The 19,439-nt window shown below is 40.9% G+C and overlaps 1 protein-coding gene across 1 annotated transcript; it reads right to left on the bottom strand.

The window, feature by feature from the left end:
- Positions 1-6,206: 6,206 nt before the first annotated feature.
- Positions 6,207-18,916, bottom strand: LOC136443629 (protein amalgam-like). The gene is made up of 6 exons (XM_066440945.1): positions 18,592-18,916; positions 12,189-12,542; positions 10,461-10,754; positions 8,342-8,620; positions 7,571-7,801; positions 6,207-7,062 (listed from the first exon to the last, which is right to left on the bottom strand). The coding sequence occupies exons 1-6, from the start codon at positions 18,647-18,649 to the stop codon at positions 6,998-7,000; spliced, it is 1,281 nt and encodes a 426-aa protein (XP_066297042.1). The 5' UTR covers positions 18,650-18,916; the 3' UTR covers positions 6,207-6,997.
- Positions 18,917-19,439: the final 523 nt, after the last annotated feature.

The raw sequence follows: 19,439 nt of genomic DNA, 5'->3' as shown, positions 1-19,439 counted from the left end.
TGATATTCCCATTATAAAGTCAAGGGTAACACAAACCCAGTTTAGGATACAGCAACGTCGCCATCTTGCAGCGGGTCCAGTGAGAGGGGGGCTTTACCTCTCCGCCACAACATGTCACAACGTCCTGAAATAGCAACTCGATAAAGACCAGTGTTATGACAGATAATTTATGCACAATAAGGTCCCAAACCAATTGGACGTAATTAATCACGTTCAATGTTGATTTGTCGTGATTGCTTAAAGGGAAAACGATAAGCAGACATGTTGTCTATCTCGGTTAATTGAGTTTCCTTGACTCTGATTAAAAGTTCCTCTCCGACACGCCCAGGGTTATGCTTCATTGCTCTGTAAATACATTTTCATTGCCTTGTAACTGCCTGTCTTAGTTTCTATTGGCATAGGAGAGGGTTTTTTGATCACATTCAGTTGCTCTGACGCCTTAATGTTTCCGCTGTAAAAAATTCATGCACAAGATGGGATAGTAAGGTACGCATCGTAACACTTTATTGGATTTCAATATTCCAGCAACCGCTACAGACTTTGGCGCGTAAAACTCAGACCAATATCCATTAGGTAGATAAAGCTGTTTTAATAGGTATTTGCGATAGCGACATATTGCCGTACAATCCGTACTTTACCGCAGATCGAAGAGTGAAATGTTATGTATCCGTGCCGGAATGAAGAGAGAAAAAAACAGTTGTATCGTACGTAGAATCTAATTTGGTTACGTCAGTTTTCTGAAAAGCAAAAAAGGAGATTGATTTAACTTAAACGTGAGATTGAATATAAAAGTGATGCTATCGTATTGAAATATTGACTTGATAAATATGTTAAAATTTCAGACAACACTTCAATATGGTTTAGAAAGTCTGATTGATTACCAAACCATGCACTTAACTTGTCACTGAGCTAACGATAAAAAAACAGTAAATTACCATCCCAATTTGAATCTAAACAGCAACCTTTGCTTTGGCTTCAAATTCGTTGGCCACCAGAGTTATCCGTTATCACTCGACGTTCAATGAATCGGTTAGACTTTCAATTTGTCCACAAATTCGCGTAACGTTTTTACACTCTGATTTCTTCTCGCACCCAAAAGCCTAATTTCGACTCTAGCCAACTCCATCCAATCAATTTATGTTTCCGTATATGTAGCAAGGGCCGCATGTTGATGGGAAATACTCCCACAACGGCAGGCTAGACAGCGGTGCTATAACCCTAAGCGTTACATGCAGTCAATTCAGGGACGGTTTTAATCTACGGAGAATTTCCAAGTAATGAAATGATAACTTCTGCTACTGACACCTGCGTTCTACCCTTATATAAAAACCCCTTAGCGATTTAATAAAGTTCAGTTTGACATCTGCAAAACTCCACATGTTTATAATGAGAGGTAACATAAGTCCTGTGAGATAAGAGACAGCTCTGACCTAAGGCCTTGACGGAATGAAGTGAGGTGAAGTGTGGCCATTGGGAGGACTTTCGTAATAACATAACGTACCACGGAGACTTTATCGTCAGCATCTCCGTCGTGTGGCAGGTCAAAAGACACCGAAGTTCATTAAAATCCTTTACAAGGTGTACCCCTCGATATTAAGGGCCTTTAATGATGAAAAGATTGCATCTTGCCGTTGGCGCTTGTCACAAGACCGCCTTCAGAAGTGCCGAACTCTTTATTTGGTTTACGCTAGCAAAAACGAGCTCTGGGAATGCGAAAGTGGTATTAATTGTAAGCGTAGAATGTACGCTTGCTCTATTTGATGTGGTGAAAAAACTACTTGGATTACGAAACCAACCATTTACAAACACGGGAGCTAACTTCACCTTTTAGTATGTATCTCCCCCCTTGCCCTTGCTGTGCAAAACTTATCGTCCTACCTTCAGGACAAAAACCTTGAACTCCAGGAATGTAGCAAAAAAGTTTTAGTCCGGATCGCAAGGGAGTGAGCCTTAGCATACCGACTTACCTTGTATTACCTGAGATTTGCTACCTACCGGAAGAGGTTGTGATCTTTAGAGAAGTTCGCCCTGACTCGTCGACAAGAAAAACCCATTCCTGCAGAAAGCTACCGCATCTCTCGAAACCATGTCTCCGATATGATCAGATCAACCCATCAGTGTTGTGACCCGTGTCGTATTGAGGTCAGCTGAGTTAGTGCAGAATGGCAGCCAGTGTGAAGGCTAGAAGCTTAGCTTCGGCCACTGAAAGCTAATGAAATCTATCCCTTGGGCACTAATACATTATTCGGCCTCCCACAATGTCAGTCAGCACAGTGCGATACATTCTTGTATAATTGAATACATGACTCATAAGTTGAACTGAAAGATTGTACTGCCATTGCCAGCGTGGTGAACCGATGTCTACACAACACAGCACAACGTAACGGTACAAAACTTGTATCACATGAGCGAATCCATGTGTTGTTACTGCGCTACAAAGATGTCAAAGGTTGCATGCAATACTAATTACGCCGTGGTGCGTGTTGGAGTTTATCAAGTTGGTCATCTTGGTGCATGTACAGCTCCGATACCAGCAGGGCAGAAATGGCCGGGTGCATTCTGTATCCAGCCATTTGAATACCCCACAGGTGTCGGCAAAGGCTACTATGCCGCTGTGGGGCATCTTATCGCTGCCATTTTGTTTTTGGTGTTGTCTATCCGTAGCAAAGTAGACCACGGCTGTATCAGATCTCTAGCATTTGCCATTTCAGTTTGCGCATGGGCACTACTGTCCTTTGGTCACCTAGGTAAAAGCCATACTTGTGGGCAATGCAAGTAATGTACGGCTTTATAAGTGTTAATTAGCTATGCTAACGGTAGTCATGTCGTCCATCCTTCAGTAAATTAGTGTAAATAAGACAGTACTCGCATAAGGATATATCATTTGCAATAGTTTACCAATAGGTCGCGTATTCAAGATGCCGTATGTAACGGACGAGATTTTAATGCAACGTTGAGCAACATTAGTAGCATGAACGTTACGTAACAGTCGTGAAACCGCCACGCTGGTTTTTGACTAGCTCTTCCTGTACGGATTTGTATTAGATTAGGATATTAAAGTTAGACGTATTTTTTTTTATAGATCCCCACCCCTTCTAGGTCTATTCCAGCATTCATAGAATTTATCAAAAAACTTCCTTTTCTTGCACGTTTCTGTCAGACGAACTTTTCGACAACAGAATTCAATAATGCATAAGCATTGCCCCAACACCCAATCGCAAAGTGTCACTGGGGATATAGTTAAATCCGTTAGATACAATTAGATAGTCGCTGAAAAACACGTACACATCACTTCTTCGTGATCTTCTTGTATATTATTCATTGATTGTTACATACCATGGTGCCCTGTCTGCACGTATGCGAATATTGAGATGACACATATGTAATATGAATGGGACCCTGGAGATCACAACTCATAACGTTCCATGCCGAATAATTTATTATTTTCTTGACCGCGGCCCCTAGGACGTTTTCAGATAAGCTTGCAACGAAAAGATTATACAAAACGTGACACAGTTGATGCTGCTGCTGCTGCTGCTGCTGCTGCTGCTGCTGCTGCTGCTGCTGCTGCTGCTGATGATGATGATGATGATGATGATGATGATGATGATGATGATGATGATGATGATGATGATAATGATGATGATGATGATGATGATCCACTGTTTCTGTAGCTCAGGTAGCTGTGGAAACAACCTCTGGCTGCATTCAGTCTTTCTTCATTTCTTTTTATGATTAACATACAACATCAATGGCTTCTTTTTTTATTGCCTTTCACATTACGTATATGCACATATCACATTAATAACACATACATACACAGAGAGACAAGATCCACGGATCCAATGGAAAGAAACAAATACAGTAGAATGACATGTCATGACATAAACGGCTTCTTTAGAAAAGATATGAATTTAAATAATTCAAATGCCACATGGTTTCTTGTCTACATATTACGGCTGCACACTCAGTAAATGTGTTAGCATCTCCTAAAATGTAATCAAATTTTAAAGAGGCACTTGCAGCGCATTACCCTTCCAGTCACTGATCTTAAAACACCTCTACAAGTCCATAAAATTTACTCCTTTTGATGACGGTTTGTGGCCTTCAGCAGACGAAGAGGCGACTGAAGGATAATGTTCCATTAAGAAATGTTTACAGAGTATGAGACGCTGTCGATGCAATAAAGATCTTTTGACTCATCTTATTTCTCCGCGGGACACTTTCTAGATATTGAACCCTTCCTGTGAGAGACTTGGGTCGATGGGAGGCGAAATAAGAACAACGGATGGCCTACGACCTGAGTTGGTATTCATATCGACAATTTTATGCCAGTCAGATAAATGCGTTTGATATCGTTTCCGCTGCGCTGACATTATCTATCGGCATTGTTGGCGAATCAGTAACAAACCGCAAACTTGTATTCTCGTTTCGCATTCGTTGACTGTATTAATATTGTATATTAATTGTATCGCGTATACAGTTCATACTGTGCAAAATAATCAAATTAATATGTTTTAATCATATGTTTTGAAATGAATCATCACCCTAAAGCAAGCAAAAATGCTGGCAATATTTTTTATGATCGGACGCGGCTGCTGACTCGTGAAAATTAATACGGAGCGCTATCTGAATAGGGTGTACTGTGAATAAAGGGACCTCATTTACTAAGCCAGATTCCTGGTATGATAAAAGAGACCCGTATTGTACAAATTAACAAGAAGCCCATGGGCAACTGAACACAAAACAGACGTCCACAAATCAAGACAAAAATCTGTATGCTGGTGAGGTACAAATCACCCACATACTGACTCTGGCGAATACATAGCGGAGTAGAGTGATGTGAACAACTTTCGAATTCGGTACTTTGAGGCAAACGGTATTCCTCACGGAGCCACACATTGAAGGTTAATGAGCTGTGGCGGTTATCGATCAGTTCAAGCCATACCACACCGCCCTCTCCAAAATACCAGCAGGATCCTTCAAACTAATATCCCTGCAGAAACTGCGTCGTTACGTATGTGACGTACGGGTACTTCAGACATTGAGCTGTCCCCTGGGTGAGTGGATGCCACTTTTCAAGGCGAAATGACCATGACCGCATCTAGACCCACGTCCTTTCTAACACTTAACACAGGCAATACACATCATTCACGTACCATTTTCGTAACACTAAAGCACTTTCAGGGGATAACAGAAACAAAACACGTGGACAGTTAACGGTGCTCTTTACGCGTTGATGTGAAGATCACTTGAAAAAGTTTTGGGACAGACACGTTGTGGATTTATTTGGTTTCATAGTGAGATTAAAATGAATCCCCCCATTGTTATAGCCCGATCGTAAAGCCTCTTTCTAATGGCCCCTAACACTGGGAGGAGTAAAATAAGCGCTGCAATTTGGTGGATGCCACGGACCAACACCTTCAATATAGGAAAGGAAAACAATGTCGACATGCATTGCACTAGACGCTTCATCAGTTTTTACCAATGCCAATATTACCCTGCGTTTATCGTTGCTTTGCCGGCCCGGCAATGCCTTATTGTACATAGTCTATGCCAGTTTTTCACTATAAACTGTTCACGTCTGGACGGTTATTCCATTTGATATTATCGATCGTATCGGACTGACAGGCGGCCAGCGTTATTACGGTATAACAATTTGACCGCAAGGCCTCAGCGTGATATACAATATGCAATATGAAGTGAAAACATACTAATATTGGCACATTTCAATATACAGATGTTCTATAATCAAAAAGGAGTCAATGATCAAGAAATAATACTTTATTGTCTCCTGCATATTATACGGCGTATCAACTGGAAGGCATTACAGTTGCCCTTGTGCATCTCAATGGGTCAATATTCAGCAAATAGAGATTCAATGCTTGTATTGAAGTTCAAGTGGCCAGACGTTTATATGAGACTGGCGGGCACCATATAGCTCACCCTGCAGAAAATGACTGGCTTATCAGTAAACAAAAGAAAAGCCCATACAACAAATCCTGCATGAAACGTGTTTTTACTTGGCTCCCATTCCACTAGGCGGCGATAGCGTTGCGACCTCGCTGCGACCTAAATTGGATTTGTGTCACCCTTGACTTCATAATAGGAACATCGTGCAAGATGTAAAAGTAAGACTGAAAAGAGAAAAAAAATACAAAACGTAGAAAGATTCATTTTTCTATCTGTGAAATTTGCTAAGCGATCTGTATATTCAAGGTCGCCGCCCTAATGAAATGGAGGCGTATATGATGTATCCATGGCTATATGGCAACATGGCATGTTATCGGATGCAGCAAAAAATGTACGTTTCTGCAAAACCCCGTATATTTCATTGCTTTTAGTAATGGAGTTAGAATATCTTCACTCACACGACGTTATGGTACAATATTTCTATTATTCTTACATCCACTATGTTATAAACACGCTTTTTTTTCTTATGTACATTTACGAGTATATACATTATTACACTGCTCCGATGTAAACTTTATATGGTAATCTGCTCATCAAGTGTCTAAGAAACTAATATCTTAATCTTCTTATACAACAATACATTCTTTACTACATGGCACAGTATCTTTACAATCTAGCGTCCTTGGAAAAGGGCCAACTCGATAAAAGCAACCCATCGTAATGTATGTACTGCTTAAAGTATATATACTGTTTTGTGCAATGTATACATTTATGCATAATGTAGATAAGTCATATAGAATAGGACATAACTTGGTCCACCTTTCTGTACCTTCCATTATATAGATGCTGTTATTCAACGGCCTATTCTTGTTTATCACCAATTCTATGGCAGACAACAATCATAAACAAGTTAAAGAGCCCTGTCAATGTTGTATCAATCAACTAATGCTTACAAACACATGTATCTCATCGTGAGGCACGAATTGAACAATGTACCATTGTTCAAGTATCCTTTGCAATTAGCCCATATACGGGGGTCAATATTTTCAAATAATTTAACCTTTTAAATGAAATCTTCCCTCTTCTAGATGACCAGCTCGCCATTTTCCTGTCTGCTTTGTTCGAAGGCAACATTGGAGCTTTTCCTTTCTGTAAAGCAAAGAAAGTTCAGTTAAAAGTAAAGCATTCCTCTACATGTCATGATATCGGAATACCTCGGTGATATTCCTCTACTAGTCATGAAATGGAAAAACGTCGGTAACATCCACATGGCAAGCCCAGCCTGTAAGCTCGAGCATAAACGGGTATACGACGTATATGCCCGAAAGTAATTACCTTTGCCAAGAAGATTACATTTTGGGTAGCGTTTAGATGCATGTATGTAGTTTAGCAGCATAACTCAGGAAGCTATAAATAGATTGTCATGAAACTTGGTATGTGATTAGGTCATGTAGTACCAAAGAGCTGATTAGATTTTGGGCTCCATAGCAACTTTTCCTGATACTGAAGCATAACTTCCAGTTTCGATATCTCGTGTTCTATGTTCCAGATCTTTTGATGGTAGATGGCCCTTGTGGTAAAAAAGGCGTGACATAAATTTTGTCTTCCTCTACTTTACCAATGCAGCATGAAAGCACAAACTTAAGGTATCCATTACCTGTTAAGAAAACCTGTCGTCTATGTTCTGATCCACCCCCTTCGCTTGTTGCAACATTGCTCCGTCTTTGTACATCGCTATAGTAATACGTAAACTTCTTTCTATCCCCTCCGCGTCGTCGCTTCCTTAATAGATACACCAGGAGACAAAGACAGATCAGCAACCAGAGGCCTCCTGCAGCTGCCCCGCTGATTATGGCTACGGTTGTAGACGTGAAGCCGCCGTCGAGAGCTGTAATGTAGGAAGTTTGTACTTAAAGGAAAGCTACACAAAAAAATCCTACTATGTTATGCTTAATATATTCCAAGGTCAAATTCTTACTTCAAGTTGTTTCACATAAGTCCGCCATAGTTCTTGGATTTTCCACCGTTTGCAACTTATTCCGTGCTGACGCCTTCTCACCTGATAAGTTTGGTACACTGAACACTGACGTCGACGTCATATGATTCAATCATCAGGTGAAAAATTTAGAACACTGACGTCATATAATTCCATTATCAGGTGAGAAGGCGATAATCTCATCACCTGATAATTGAATTATATGACGTCAGTCAGTTTTACAATTTATAAACTTTAAAAGGCTCTAGCTAGCAAATATTTTTGATCTGTATTCCATCCATACGACTTCGACACTCGTTCCAAAATATGGCGATGATGACTTAAAGATGACAAAAACACGCCCTTATGATTGCTATGGCGCTCCGTGCAAGATATAAATCTAAGATGAAATTAGATATCATAATATTAGTAACGGCTTCAGATTATCCTTACCAATTACGTCGACGTGTGTATTTCTGGTCCGTGGTCCACCTATTCCGTTACGTGCAGTGCATGAGTATGTTCCAGTATCAGTAAGTTCCACACTGCTGAGAACCAGGGCACTCGTTCTGACGTCACCAACTGCTTCGTCTGAGCTCGCCTTAAGCTTCAACCCGTTTCTAGACCACGTGATGTTCGGGGTCGGACTCCCTTCGGCAACGCAGCGGAAAGTCACGTGATCACCGACAGTTACTTCCACAGGCTCCGAGATGCTGGTAATCGACGCATAATCTGTGGAACAGAAAAAGCAAAGCCATTGCTATCTCTAAGCTCCAGAGGATCCTTATCTCACAACAACCAGCAGTTCACTAAAGTCAGTTGTCTCTTGTTTCACGTCAGCACAGTTAAGCCCCCCTCTCACTGGACCCGCGGCACCCTGGCGGCGTCGCTGTGGCCGATCGAATTGACAAAGCGCTCAACGAATTTCATCGACAGAAAAACGAATCATTTCAACCTTTGTGTGTTTTGTTGTCTTTTTGGTCATACTTGTAAGTTTTTAATGATATGCCCATCATAAATTCAAGGGTAACACAAATCCAGTTTAGGACGCAGCGACGCCGCCAGCGTGCCGCGGTTCCAGTGAGAGGAGGCTTTACAAGACACATCATGCTAGCACAATCACATGCAGACTATCAAAACCAAAATCTTATGGCATGAAAAGAATTTCATATACAAGTTCATATCAATACGGAACGGGTTGCCTTGTGGCGTTCAATCTGCTGGTAAGTTTCATGAGCTTATCATGTACATAAATCAGTCAATTTGATTAGAGTAGAATTTAGAATTCAAGTACAAGCTGTAATGGATTTTATTTGCTATATATACTAGTTTGTATGTCTTATTTGTCTTTTTTTATGACCAGGAAGATTAACGTCTTATATATATTTTATAATTATAGCTAATATTGGACTTGAATAAAGAATCAAAATATCTTGTGGTATGTAACAAGCAGAATTATATTGCGTTTATAGTGCATCTGAAATATGCTAAGGCATTTAGAGAGTACAGATACATGCTGACCTATCTATTGACCTCCCTGTAGAGGAAAACTATTACATTTTGTATCGATTGTACCAAAGACTGCTCGTAAGATTGTAAGTATCTTCCTTTCTAGTGCTAGCCAATTTACACCTCATTTTCAAAATCAAGTAGCGGTATCATGGATTTTACAGAATCTAATGTAAAGTCAGTTTTTGCAGAATTTGTTGTTGGTCAAATCACAGACACCACGGGAATATCAAATAAAGGTCGTTATCTCAACTCTTAATGCTGTGGTCTCTTAAGAGGTCCTTATCAAATGTTAGGTAATTTAACATCCAAACACAAAGCCCGGGGCGCAGAGTTCCGGCAGATATCGTCGTGCCTATGTCGACTTTCATGAACGATGCTTTTAGTGTGTTCATTTGGGCATTGATAAACTAGAAACGCAAAACAAATCACAATAGCTAAGGGCTACACTGTAAGCCACAAAAGGACCTGAATCGTTTCAGAGAAATTCTGTATACTCTATTTCAAATGTGTACAGGGAGAACACATTTGATAGTTGCAGCTATGCTGTTGGCTGCTCATTACGTTGAATAATGGATTCATTAATTGATTATGAGATGATTTATAGAGCAGCGGTGGCTTTTCTCCCGCGGTAATACGGGTGGACTCCAACAAAAGTACAAAATCAATATGCGGCTTTTATGAGGTCATCAATTGTTCCAACGTGTTTTAAACTGTTTTGTGGCCAGCCGTTGTCTGGAGAGAATTCGCCAGGGACATTTGGGAGTGGTTCTAATCAATGATTCTTCAATAATGTATTTTTTTCGATTGCTTTTTCATATTCATTTGGACAGGTGTTCTGAACATCAACGTTTGTATTGTATTTTTGCTTGCCCAGTATTGTCCTAGTCTCTATAGACTGACAATAATAGTAGCAGTGATAGTAGTAGTAGTAGTAGCAGTAGTAGTAGTAGTAGTAGTAGTAGTAGTAGTAGTAGTAGTAGTAGTTGTAGTAGTAGTAGTAGTAACCTTAAAGTACAGTACACGATATTGTTGAAACGATATGGAACAGTAGTTTACATACAATGTACTCGAAGTCCAATGTGCCCTTCTCCAGACCGCACGGAATTCTGGGCCACACATGTGTACACTCCGGCATCCATCCTCATCACGTGACGTATGGTCAAAGATGGCGTCCTGGCATCTCCTCCGGAATATTTCCCCAGAAAACTGCTGGCTTCAAGTCTCGCACCGTCTTTCTCCCAGTAAAGTGAAGTTATATTAGGCTTGGCATCAGTGACCTTACACGCTAGGGACACCGATTCCCCCACCACGGTAACATACGGGTTCCGGGGTCCGACCACGACCCGAGGTGCCACTGTGGAATAAAGATGAGTTCAAAATGCATTAAACCAACAGATAGTATCGATTACAAATGACCCTGCATATACCCCATTCATCAAAAGCATATTATGTACATAGTGAAAATGAATGGCCTAGAATATGGTATCTAGATTTGCCATGCATTACCAATCTAACGGCTGCCGAAGTTTATAAAGAATAAGTGGAGGTCAAGGGCTATGAGATTAAGGTAACTGCCATATCAAGGTTTGGTGAATAACTATTATTTAAGCTTTGGGTCAGGAAAAGTTGCATAGGAAAACTACTTTGCTTTTAAACGGTTAAACGTGAGATATTTCACGGCTACAATAAGGAGGTTCACGATTCTAAGTTAGCATCCGCCGCGGACTGCATCGTGGGTAATAACTCAAAGTCAATGTCAAGACGTGTTTTGCTTATGTCTCAGTGATCTTTACCTTTGACCTATCGCCCACAATGCATATCACGGCGCATGCGAACTTAGAACCGCGAACCTCCTTATACGACGATTCAGATACAGTATTACTTCTTGTTTCCGAAGTCCTCATATTTATTCTTGACAGACCGATATTTTATCCAGTATATGATGAATGCGTTTTTGGTTTCGGAATAGTGCTTAAGTCAACGAGAGTAGGAGAACTCGGATGTATGCAATCTCTTAGGCTTTGGCTGCTTTTGCGTATTCAGGATAAATGGCAAATCGAATGGATCAGACTGTCATATTTGTCATGCGAGAATCCTCCTTCCCTTCAAAATGTCACATTCCTTCTCATGCGTCTCTTTGGAGTCTGGCATTTAGACCGTCCGTGAAGATTAGGGACATTGAGCCTCGCATCAAATCGTTTAAAGTGTCGTGCATATTTTTTCAAACATGAGAAAAAAATGATTTTGCTAGACAAGAAACAAGAAATTGAGTCTTGAATTTAAGACGACTTGAATTTCTAGAAATTCGTAAGAGAAATAGTTTCTTAACTTCAGAAGCCAACGAAACTGCACTGGACTGTGTAGGGAGAAATAGCGACAGGCTATGATGATGAACTTCAGAAGAATTTCCATGGAAAAAAATCTTAATTTTTTTCTTATTCATTATTGAAATTCATAGTATATGAAATTTTGTCCAAAGATTAAGATAAACAAGGGAAACTAGAAAACCAAGAAAGATTATTTTTGGTAGTGTGCACAAACCGTCTATCGAGGCGGAAGACAAATACAGGATTCGAAGGAGTGCACCGAATAGTCAATTTGAACTATTATTATGATAACCCTTTTTCCAGTTTCAATACATTCGCTCAGCTCCCTAGGCCTATTCACATGAAATAATAAGGTAAACCAAGCATGACTAAGCCGACCACTTTTGCGTTTTACGTTCACCTTGGCAATAAATCAACTAGTCTGATTTTATGTTCAAATAAAAATGTTGCGTGAAACGCACCCTGTAAGGATAGGTGGATGAATTTCTCTACCGTTCCGCGTTCATCGGTCATGATTGACAGGGCATACGTGCCCTCATCTTCAGTTGTGGTGGGATCAATCCGCAGAGAAGCCATTCCCAGAAGTCTCGCCCTTTCCTTGTAAGATCCATATGCACGGTTGATGTTCAAGTCAGGCACATAAGAGAGAACGCTTGTCCTTTTCTGGGACGTGACGTTTCCGTGTAGCTTACTCCACGTGACGGAAATCAGTCTGAAGCTTGTGTCAAAGGCAGCTTGCAAAGTCACTCCGTCACCAAGAGTCGCTACTGCCTCTTCCGGCAGTGTTATAGCTACTTCTCCCTCAGCACTGCAAACTGGAAGATGAAACGAGAAAATCGATATTACCAAGCCATAAATGGTGCACAGAAGAGTTATAAAGTTGAAAGGAATATGCTTTCCATCATTGAAAGACATTAATGCCGCTATTTCGCTATTTTGGCTTAAAGGAATGAGGGCACCTTGAGCACCTGTGTCGCGACATCTACATATAGATAACACCTCACGTCCCGAAAATGGTACTTAACGGTCGTTTTCTTTCTTCTGCATCAGAATTCAATATGAATGCCATCTTTTGCACAATATTACTTTCTATGTGCTATTTTGGTACGGGAGCCCTATTCTCAAGAACTCAATGCGCGTGGGGATTTTTAGTAGGCGGACATTCTACAATGTCGGTCCTATAACATTAATGGAGCGTAAAATTAGAATAATCTAGATGTCGTAAATGTTGAGGTAGACGTCCAAAATTTAATGTTAATTTCCCAGTGCGTGACCAAACACAACTTTCCAGATATAAATACATCGCGCAGTCTGCTCTGTATTACAGAATAATTACGTCGCCACATTGTAAAACGGCCAATAACCTGACCGTCTTACGGCTTTCGTGATTTATTTCTAACCGGTTCCATCGTCTTCAGATGAAAGTTTTACATCCGTGGCCGTGAAGAAAAGAGTACTGTGCACCATATTCTAAATCAAATAAAACTTAGAATAAAAGAATTGATTTAGTGTGCACATCTACTATGTTTTTGGTAGGACCATGGACCTCAAATCTACAACAAATGGGCATAAAATAAAACATAGTATGAAATAATTGATTTCGTGTGCACGATCTCATATCTACTAAATTGTATTTTCTTGGTAGGACCGTTGGCTACACATCTACAGCATAGGGTCACGGGGTTCTAAAAAACATTAAGTTCTGAATCAAATAAGACTTAGAATGAAAATATTGATTTTGTGTGCACGGCCTTAAATGCTCTTGATAGGGCTATGGACTACACATCTACAACATAGGGGTTCGTGGTTTAAAAAGACATTATGTTCTAAATCAAATAAAACGTAGAATAAACGAATTGATTTTGTGTGCACGGACTTACATCTACGGGTTCTTGGTAGGGCAATGGACTACACATCTACAACAAAAGGGTACGTGGTTTTTGAAAAAGTATTAAGCTTTGAATCAGATAAAACTTAGAATAAAAGAATTGATTTTGTATGCATGGTCTCACATCTACTCATGTTCTTTGTAGAGCCATGGACTACACATCTACAACATAAGGGTATGTGGTTCTTAACAAACATTAAGTTCTTAATCAAATAAAACTTAGAAGAAAGGAATTGGCCTTACATTTATCAAATATTCTTAGTGGACAATGGACTACTCAGCTACAACTTACTGGTACAGTACTTGGTTTTGACAAAACATGAAGTTCTGAATGATTTGTCACTAATGAAAATACATGATGTAAGACTCTAACTACATAAAATCCAATCTTTAAGCATTTTTCAAAGCGTAAATATTGCGTATTTTTTCATCCTTGGTGCTTAAAGATGCTTAAAGATTCGATTTCGTGCAGTGTATGTTATAATGAGACGTCCTGAACACACAAGCCGCAATCATGTTTCCACGCGAGAGAGCCTTTGAATCTGGTGGTCCAGACCGCTGGTAGGTGCTGACCTCCCTTTACTAGTTTGATATGGTCTTATATCTCTCCCAGACTCATTATCACGTTAAGGCGGCGTTCTTATGTTGACATGAGAGATAACGCCTCACCTTTGGCGTCCACAACCCTGCAACAAGGATCCTCCAAGAAAGGATAGCGAAGGTCACGACAAGGATGGGTTCGTACGTGCGCTGACTTCATTAGTAGGGTTAAGTATTCTACATGTAGCGGGAACACATTGCACCCACATTGAGGTCGCTCAGAAAAATTGACAAGCCTCAATACCTGCTGCCCTGAGTGCACAGTACGTGAAGATGCTTAATGATGAGGTACCGAATGAGAAAGAGTACCTTTTCCGAGGTATCTGATCTTTACGAGTAAACAGGCTGAAACCGTCCGTGTAAAATACCTGTTATCTTAACAGTGACATAGTGGGAGGTTTGGTGAAAGCAATTGGCTACGTCGTTCCAGTTGTCTCTTTTGTTGTTGACCCGCATAAAATGTCTAAAACTGCGTAGTAGGCATTAAATTACTTGCACAGACTTCAGGCGACTATCAGTCACAGTGTTATTAAGGGCAGCGAATGGATTACTACGGCTTTTAACAACTCGTTTGGGCCCAAGAACTGACTACAACGACTGACAGAAATTACAGGTATCTGGAACCCCACGCCCATCAATCTTTGCTCTCCCTCACGCATGCACCTACAGAGTGACGTACCAAGTGATCCCTATCACTGATTGAGTAATTCCCCCCACGTTCTACACAAATAACATGTAACAGCGCGGACAGGCTAGTTTTCTCATCACATACTCAATAAGTAGTCCCTACCAGACCAACTACGCTGCTGGCAGCCGGGAGAATATTTGGCAGGGGAGTTTGACCACGTTAGGGTTTCATTTGTAGACGCAGGGGGAAAATGCAACCTTCCCGTAGGCTTACTCTCCTGACCAATCATTCCCCATGTTTTGCAGCATTGTACGATCCATACCCCCATAGGAATAACTGGTGAAGGCATCTCGTCAAGCATTGCTTTCAGAGCCTGCCAAAATGTGTACAGACGTATGGACGATCTGGGGATTTGAGCATTCGCAGACAGACTATAATGAGAGTCTGTCTATGAGCGAACTCAGTGAGCCAGACCAATATTTACTTGACCTTGGGTTTGTAGATTAGAGAGAATGCTAGCAACAAAACTGTAGCCGCGGCGGTGAAATATGATACCAAAGACGCTTGCCGCGATGAGAGCCATCCACATGCATAAGAATTATTGTGTCTTCTATTCGCGCTCACTTCCTCCAGGACACTGCAAATCCAAGATAAGAGCAACTGGCTTCACAGATAACTCAAATATCCTCCTTTTTATTATTGCTGGCATATTTTACATTGAAGAGGCAGATACAATCACTATCTTTAAATAAATCTGACATATGCTGAGATTACGTACGGCTGAAAAACGGCGACATGTCAAAAGTAGATATAAACAAGGTAATTAACTACTAGTTGATTGTTTTTTAAGAGACTTAGCTTTCTCGCTTGAGACGGCAGGCAGTTGGAAATTGTTACACGGATCATTGGTAATCTCAGGAAAATAGACTATGCAGAATTGTGCATTGCGGTTTCATTTACAAATATTTGGTACGTTTTGGTCAGTATATAGCAGGTTTTGCAATTTTCTATCCGCTTATGACCAATGCAATCTTTGTATCTCTGTACATGTTAACAAGTCTGATAATTTGGCCCTATGGCCGCAACTTGGCTGTTGTTTTAGAAAAATAAACCGTTTTACTACTGCTACTACAACGAAAGAATTAAGACTTTTTTTAATAAGAACTTAACATAATACAAAATAGAATAAAACTTAACATCCTAATTACTAATAAAATACAATAGGGGCTAGCATACGTTTTTGATACGGTCTTATAATCGAGTGGGGCTAATCATTAGTTTCGGTATTTTTACTAATGATAAAGCAGTCATTTAAATATCTACTTATTACATTGGGGGGTTTGTTGCATTTAAATTTGTACTCAAAACAGTCTGTAGCATCTGCTAACGAGTTCGAAGTAGCCCGTCGGGCAATGGTATGAAGAGGATATTTTGAAAGGCCGATAAGCTGGAGTGGACCACCGGAAGCTTTAATGCTGAGCAATCTACCAGGCAAAGACTAAAGTGCATTTATCTTTCCTGTAGGAAAACTGCAAATGGGCATATATCCTTGCGTAGCCCATCTCCTAGACACTCTTTCACAAAGTCAAGTCCGCATCATTTTGCTGTGGGTCACGTAAGGATACGCAGCACTCAGCTTTGGTGAAACTTTTAAAAGTCTTACCGGAAGCAACAGATGCAACAGAACGTCTCTGTGGATTTGAAATGTAATGGACGACATACTTGTGCGGAAGTAGCCATTTATTATCATTTTTCTTCTATTCCTACATGTTTTGCTTTAGGTAGCCTCATCCAGGCTTGTGGAGCTGTTGCGTAGTCCTCATCCAGGCTTGTGGAGCTGTTGCGTAGTCCTCATCCAGGCTTGTGGAGCTGTTGCGTAGTCCTCATCCAGGCTTGTGGAGCTGTTGCATGGGCAGCGTGCGTAGTCCAGTGGTTAGCGATCTTGCCTCTGGAACTAGAAGCCCCGGGTTCGATCCCGGCTGTGTCGCTCACCCGACATGCACGCTGCCGTTAAAGATCGCAGTCCTTAGGACGGGACGTTAAGCCGTGGTCCACTGTTCATTGTGCTTGTCGAAAAGAGATAGGGGAATTTCCCCGGTACACTGAACCTGTAAATACTGTACATAGCGTCTGTCTCCTCTGTCACGACCAGTGGAAGAGTAGCTCATCTGTTCATTGAGTTCATTTGAGCTAACCTGGTTCGAGATTCCTTTCCTTTGTTTAGGAGTTAGTCCAAGTGGACGCTGATTTACGATGTTACAAAAATAAACGCAACTGCGCAAGACGTGGGCAAAGGTGGCCATGTTTTGGCTTCTACACGTCAATCTATCATTTTGTTATCATCTCTGTGGATAGCCTTGGACTGTTGTTAACATTCAAAATGCAATCGCATTCTCTTCCAAGAATAACCATCATCAACTCTTGTATCACTGGGAAGATGTTTAGGCCACCGGCGAGCGGTATGATGGAATCAAACTATATTTAGAAAAAAAAAACATTAAGCACACAGAAAAACGTATCAAGACATGCTTGCCTGGTGTCTAACAGCACGGAGTCAGGAGGCATGAAGGCAAGATAATAGATCATATTCTTCTCTGGGTCAGACGCAGAGAATCCCTAATGCTTCTCTTACCCAGTAGGCAAAACCGAAATGCACCGCCTTCTTGGCAAGATAATGTTGACGCACTCTCTACATCACTTGCAATTATCTAAAAAATTCAATTTTCACATCTTAAGTTTTCCTGCCTGCCGGTGTGTAAGAATTATCGAAGTGCCATTATATTGTTCTGTTAGTACACGTTAACAAAGATGTGTAGTCCTTGACATCATATTTGATCCCATAAGTATAGCAAAATGGGTAGCGAGTACGAGCGACGATCCCTGGCTGGTAACGATGTGGCCTGTGTAATGCTTTCCTAAAGACCCGTGGACCCGGAGAGACCAGGCTGTTACCCTCTACAGTTCCGTTAATTGCACCGACTGGGACCCGGAATCAACATGTACGTGAAAGGGGTTTTCCCAGAGGATCTCAGCTTCCACAATAATGTGGAGAATATTTCAGCAAACCAGATGTTCACACGCACATGAGTAGTTCTGTAACAACACAGCGCGTGTAATAAGTCGAATGTAATATTGCCACGAACTGCGTCTACATGTAGCGACCAAGCCCGGGCTCCTGACAAATATATAGTAGTAATATCGGCGATATTCCAAGCAAATATCCGGTCAAATTTCACACGTCTCCGAAAATACACCGTGCAAAACACAAATACGCAAGGCTAGAGTCATCATTTCAAAGAACTTACTTAGATATCAGCTCACTCCACAGGATGAAAATGATATAATGAACGCTTTGAATGATTTTTTAACCTTCGTACATGCCGGATGAACAGAGTTATTTTGGGAAAGTAGGAAATAGTCTTGGCACTATGTCGGGGGGAAATATAACATCATGCCATGCTGATATGAAATGCAGTCGACATTGCTAAAGTGATTCTGTGAATTGTAATTGTGGCCGTGCAACATGCCATTGCCATTGATTCCTTTCCTCACTCCCCCTAACGCTTACGAATGAAAGTAAGATATTACTGTGTCAACTGTAGAGACACATTCGATTGATTTTCGGAATTGTTAATTAAGATCATTAAATCGTTCCCATGGACAGACGAGAGGTAATCGAAAAATAGATAAAAGTGTTCGGACTCATTACATTAGATGTGGGATACCGTATAGGAGCGTGGTGACTTACCTTTCCACAGCACGATACTCGCCGCGATCTGCACGAGTAGACTGCCGGGACGTCCCATGGTTACTGCCGGTTTCCCTCAAGGGGGACCCGTGAACTCCAAACGAAACAGCAAATGGGTGAAAAACTGCAAACCATCACCATCAATACACCTTTTCGCCGCGGTTTTCCAATATAACGATCCTTTGGTTGGACGGCGGGTATTCCGTTCGCGAAGAGCCTACCGCACGCACCGACACGCAGGCTCTGCAATGAGCCAGCAGATGCTAGCGTGGAGATAAAGCAAATCCTCACGGAAGGCGGAGCGATATGGGCCATCATCGCTACTTCTCGCTGTTGCGTTTTAACTTCTTCCGTCCCGTGAGGGAACTACCAGTAAATCCTCAACAACAACCACCAACTGATTTCATTATTGCAATATTCCTGAAAATAGATGTAGGGCTGTCGTTTTCAAGTGTGAGGATTTGTATTACGTGGTTTCTGCGGGTATAAGGGTACATTTGTGGGTATTACGGATTCGGTATGAATAGATATATTTACATTTATGCCATCCTGAATCATAATACCATACTGCGTCACAATTACAATCATTAGATCTTGGGAATTAGGTGCTAACACTTAGTGTCAATTATCAGATTATTTCATTTATCAGTAAATATTTCAGTAATGCATGCATAATACATATTAGAGTTAAACAAAGTAATCATAGATTAGATTTACGTCAATTTGTCTATTCGCCCGCATTCAATATTCATCGAAAAGCCACATAGGCGGATACCTTTTATATGATTCCAAAATATGTTAGTACTAAGCAGCAATGTGATCTCGCCTTTCGTATCAAAAGTTTTAGT

Source organism: Branchiostoma lanceolatum, chromosome 10 (assembly GCF_035083965.1).
Source record: "Branchiostoma lanceolatum isolate klBraLanc5 chromosome 10, klBraLanc5.hap2, whole genome shotgun sequence".
NCBI lineage: Eukaryota > Metazoa > Chordata > Leptocardii > Amphioxiformes > Branchiostomatidae > Branchiostoma > Branchiostoma lanceolatum.
Note: the sequence above shows the minus strand (reverse complement) of the source record. Positions and strands in the feature narration are given on the sequence as shown.

Coding starts and splice junctions, on each gene's coding strand:
- LOC136443629 (XM_066440945.1), bottom strand. CDS start 18,649: ATGGGACGTCCCGGCAGTCTACTCGTGCAGATCGCGGCGAGTATCGTG. Junction 8,621..10,460: donor CATTGGACTTCGAGTACATT/GTATGTAAACTA, acceptor TCTGTTCCACAG/ATTATGCGTCGATTACCAGC. Junction 7,802..8,341: donor TACACACGTCGACGTAATTG/GTAAGGATAATC, acceptor CCTACATTACAG/CTCTCGACGGCGGCTTCACG.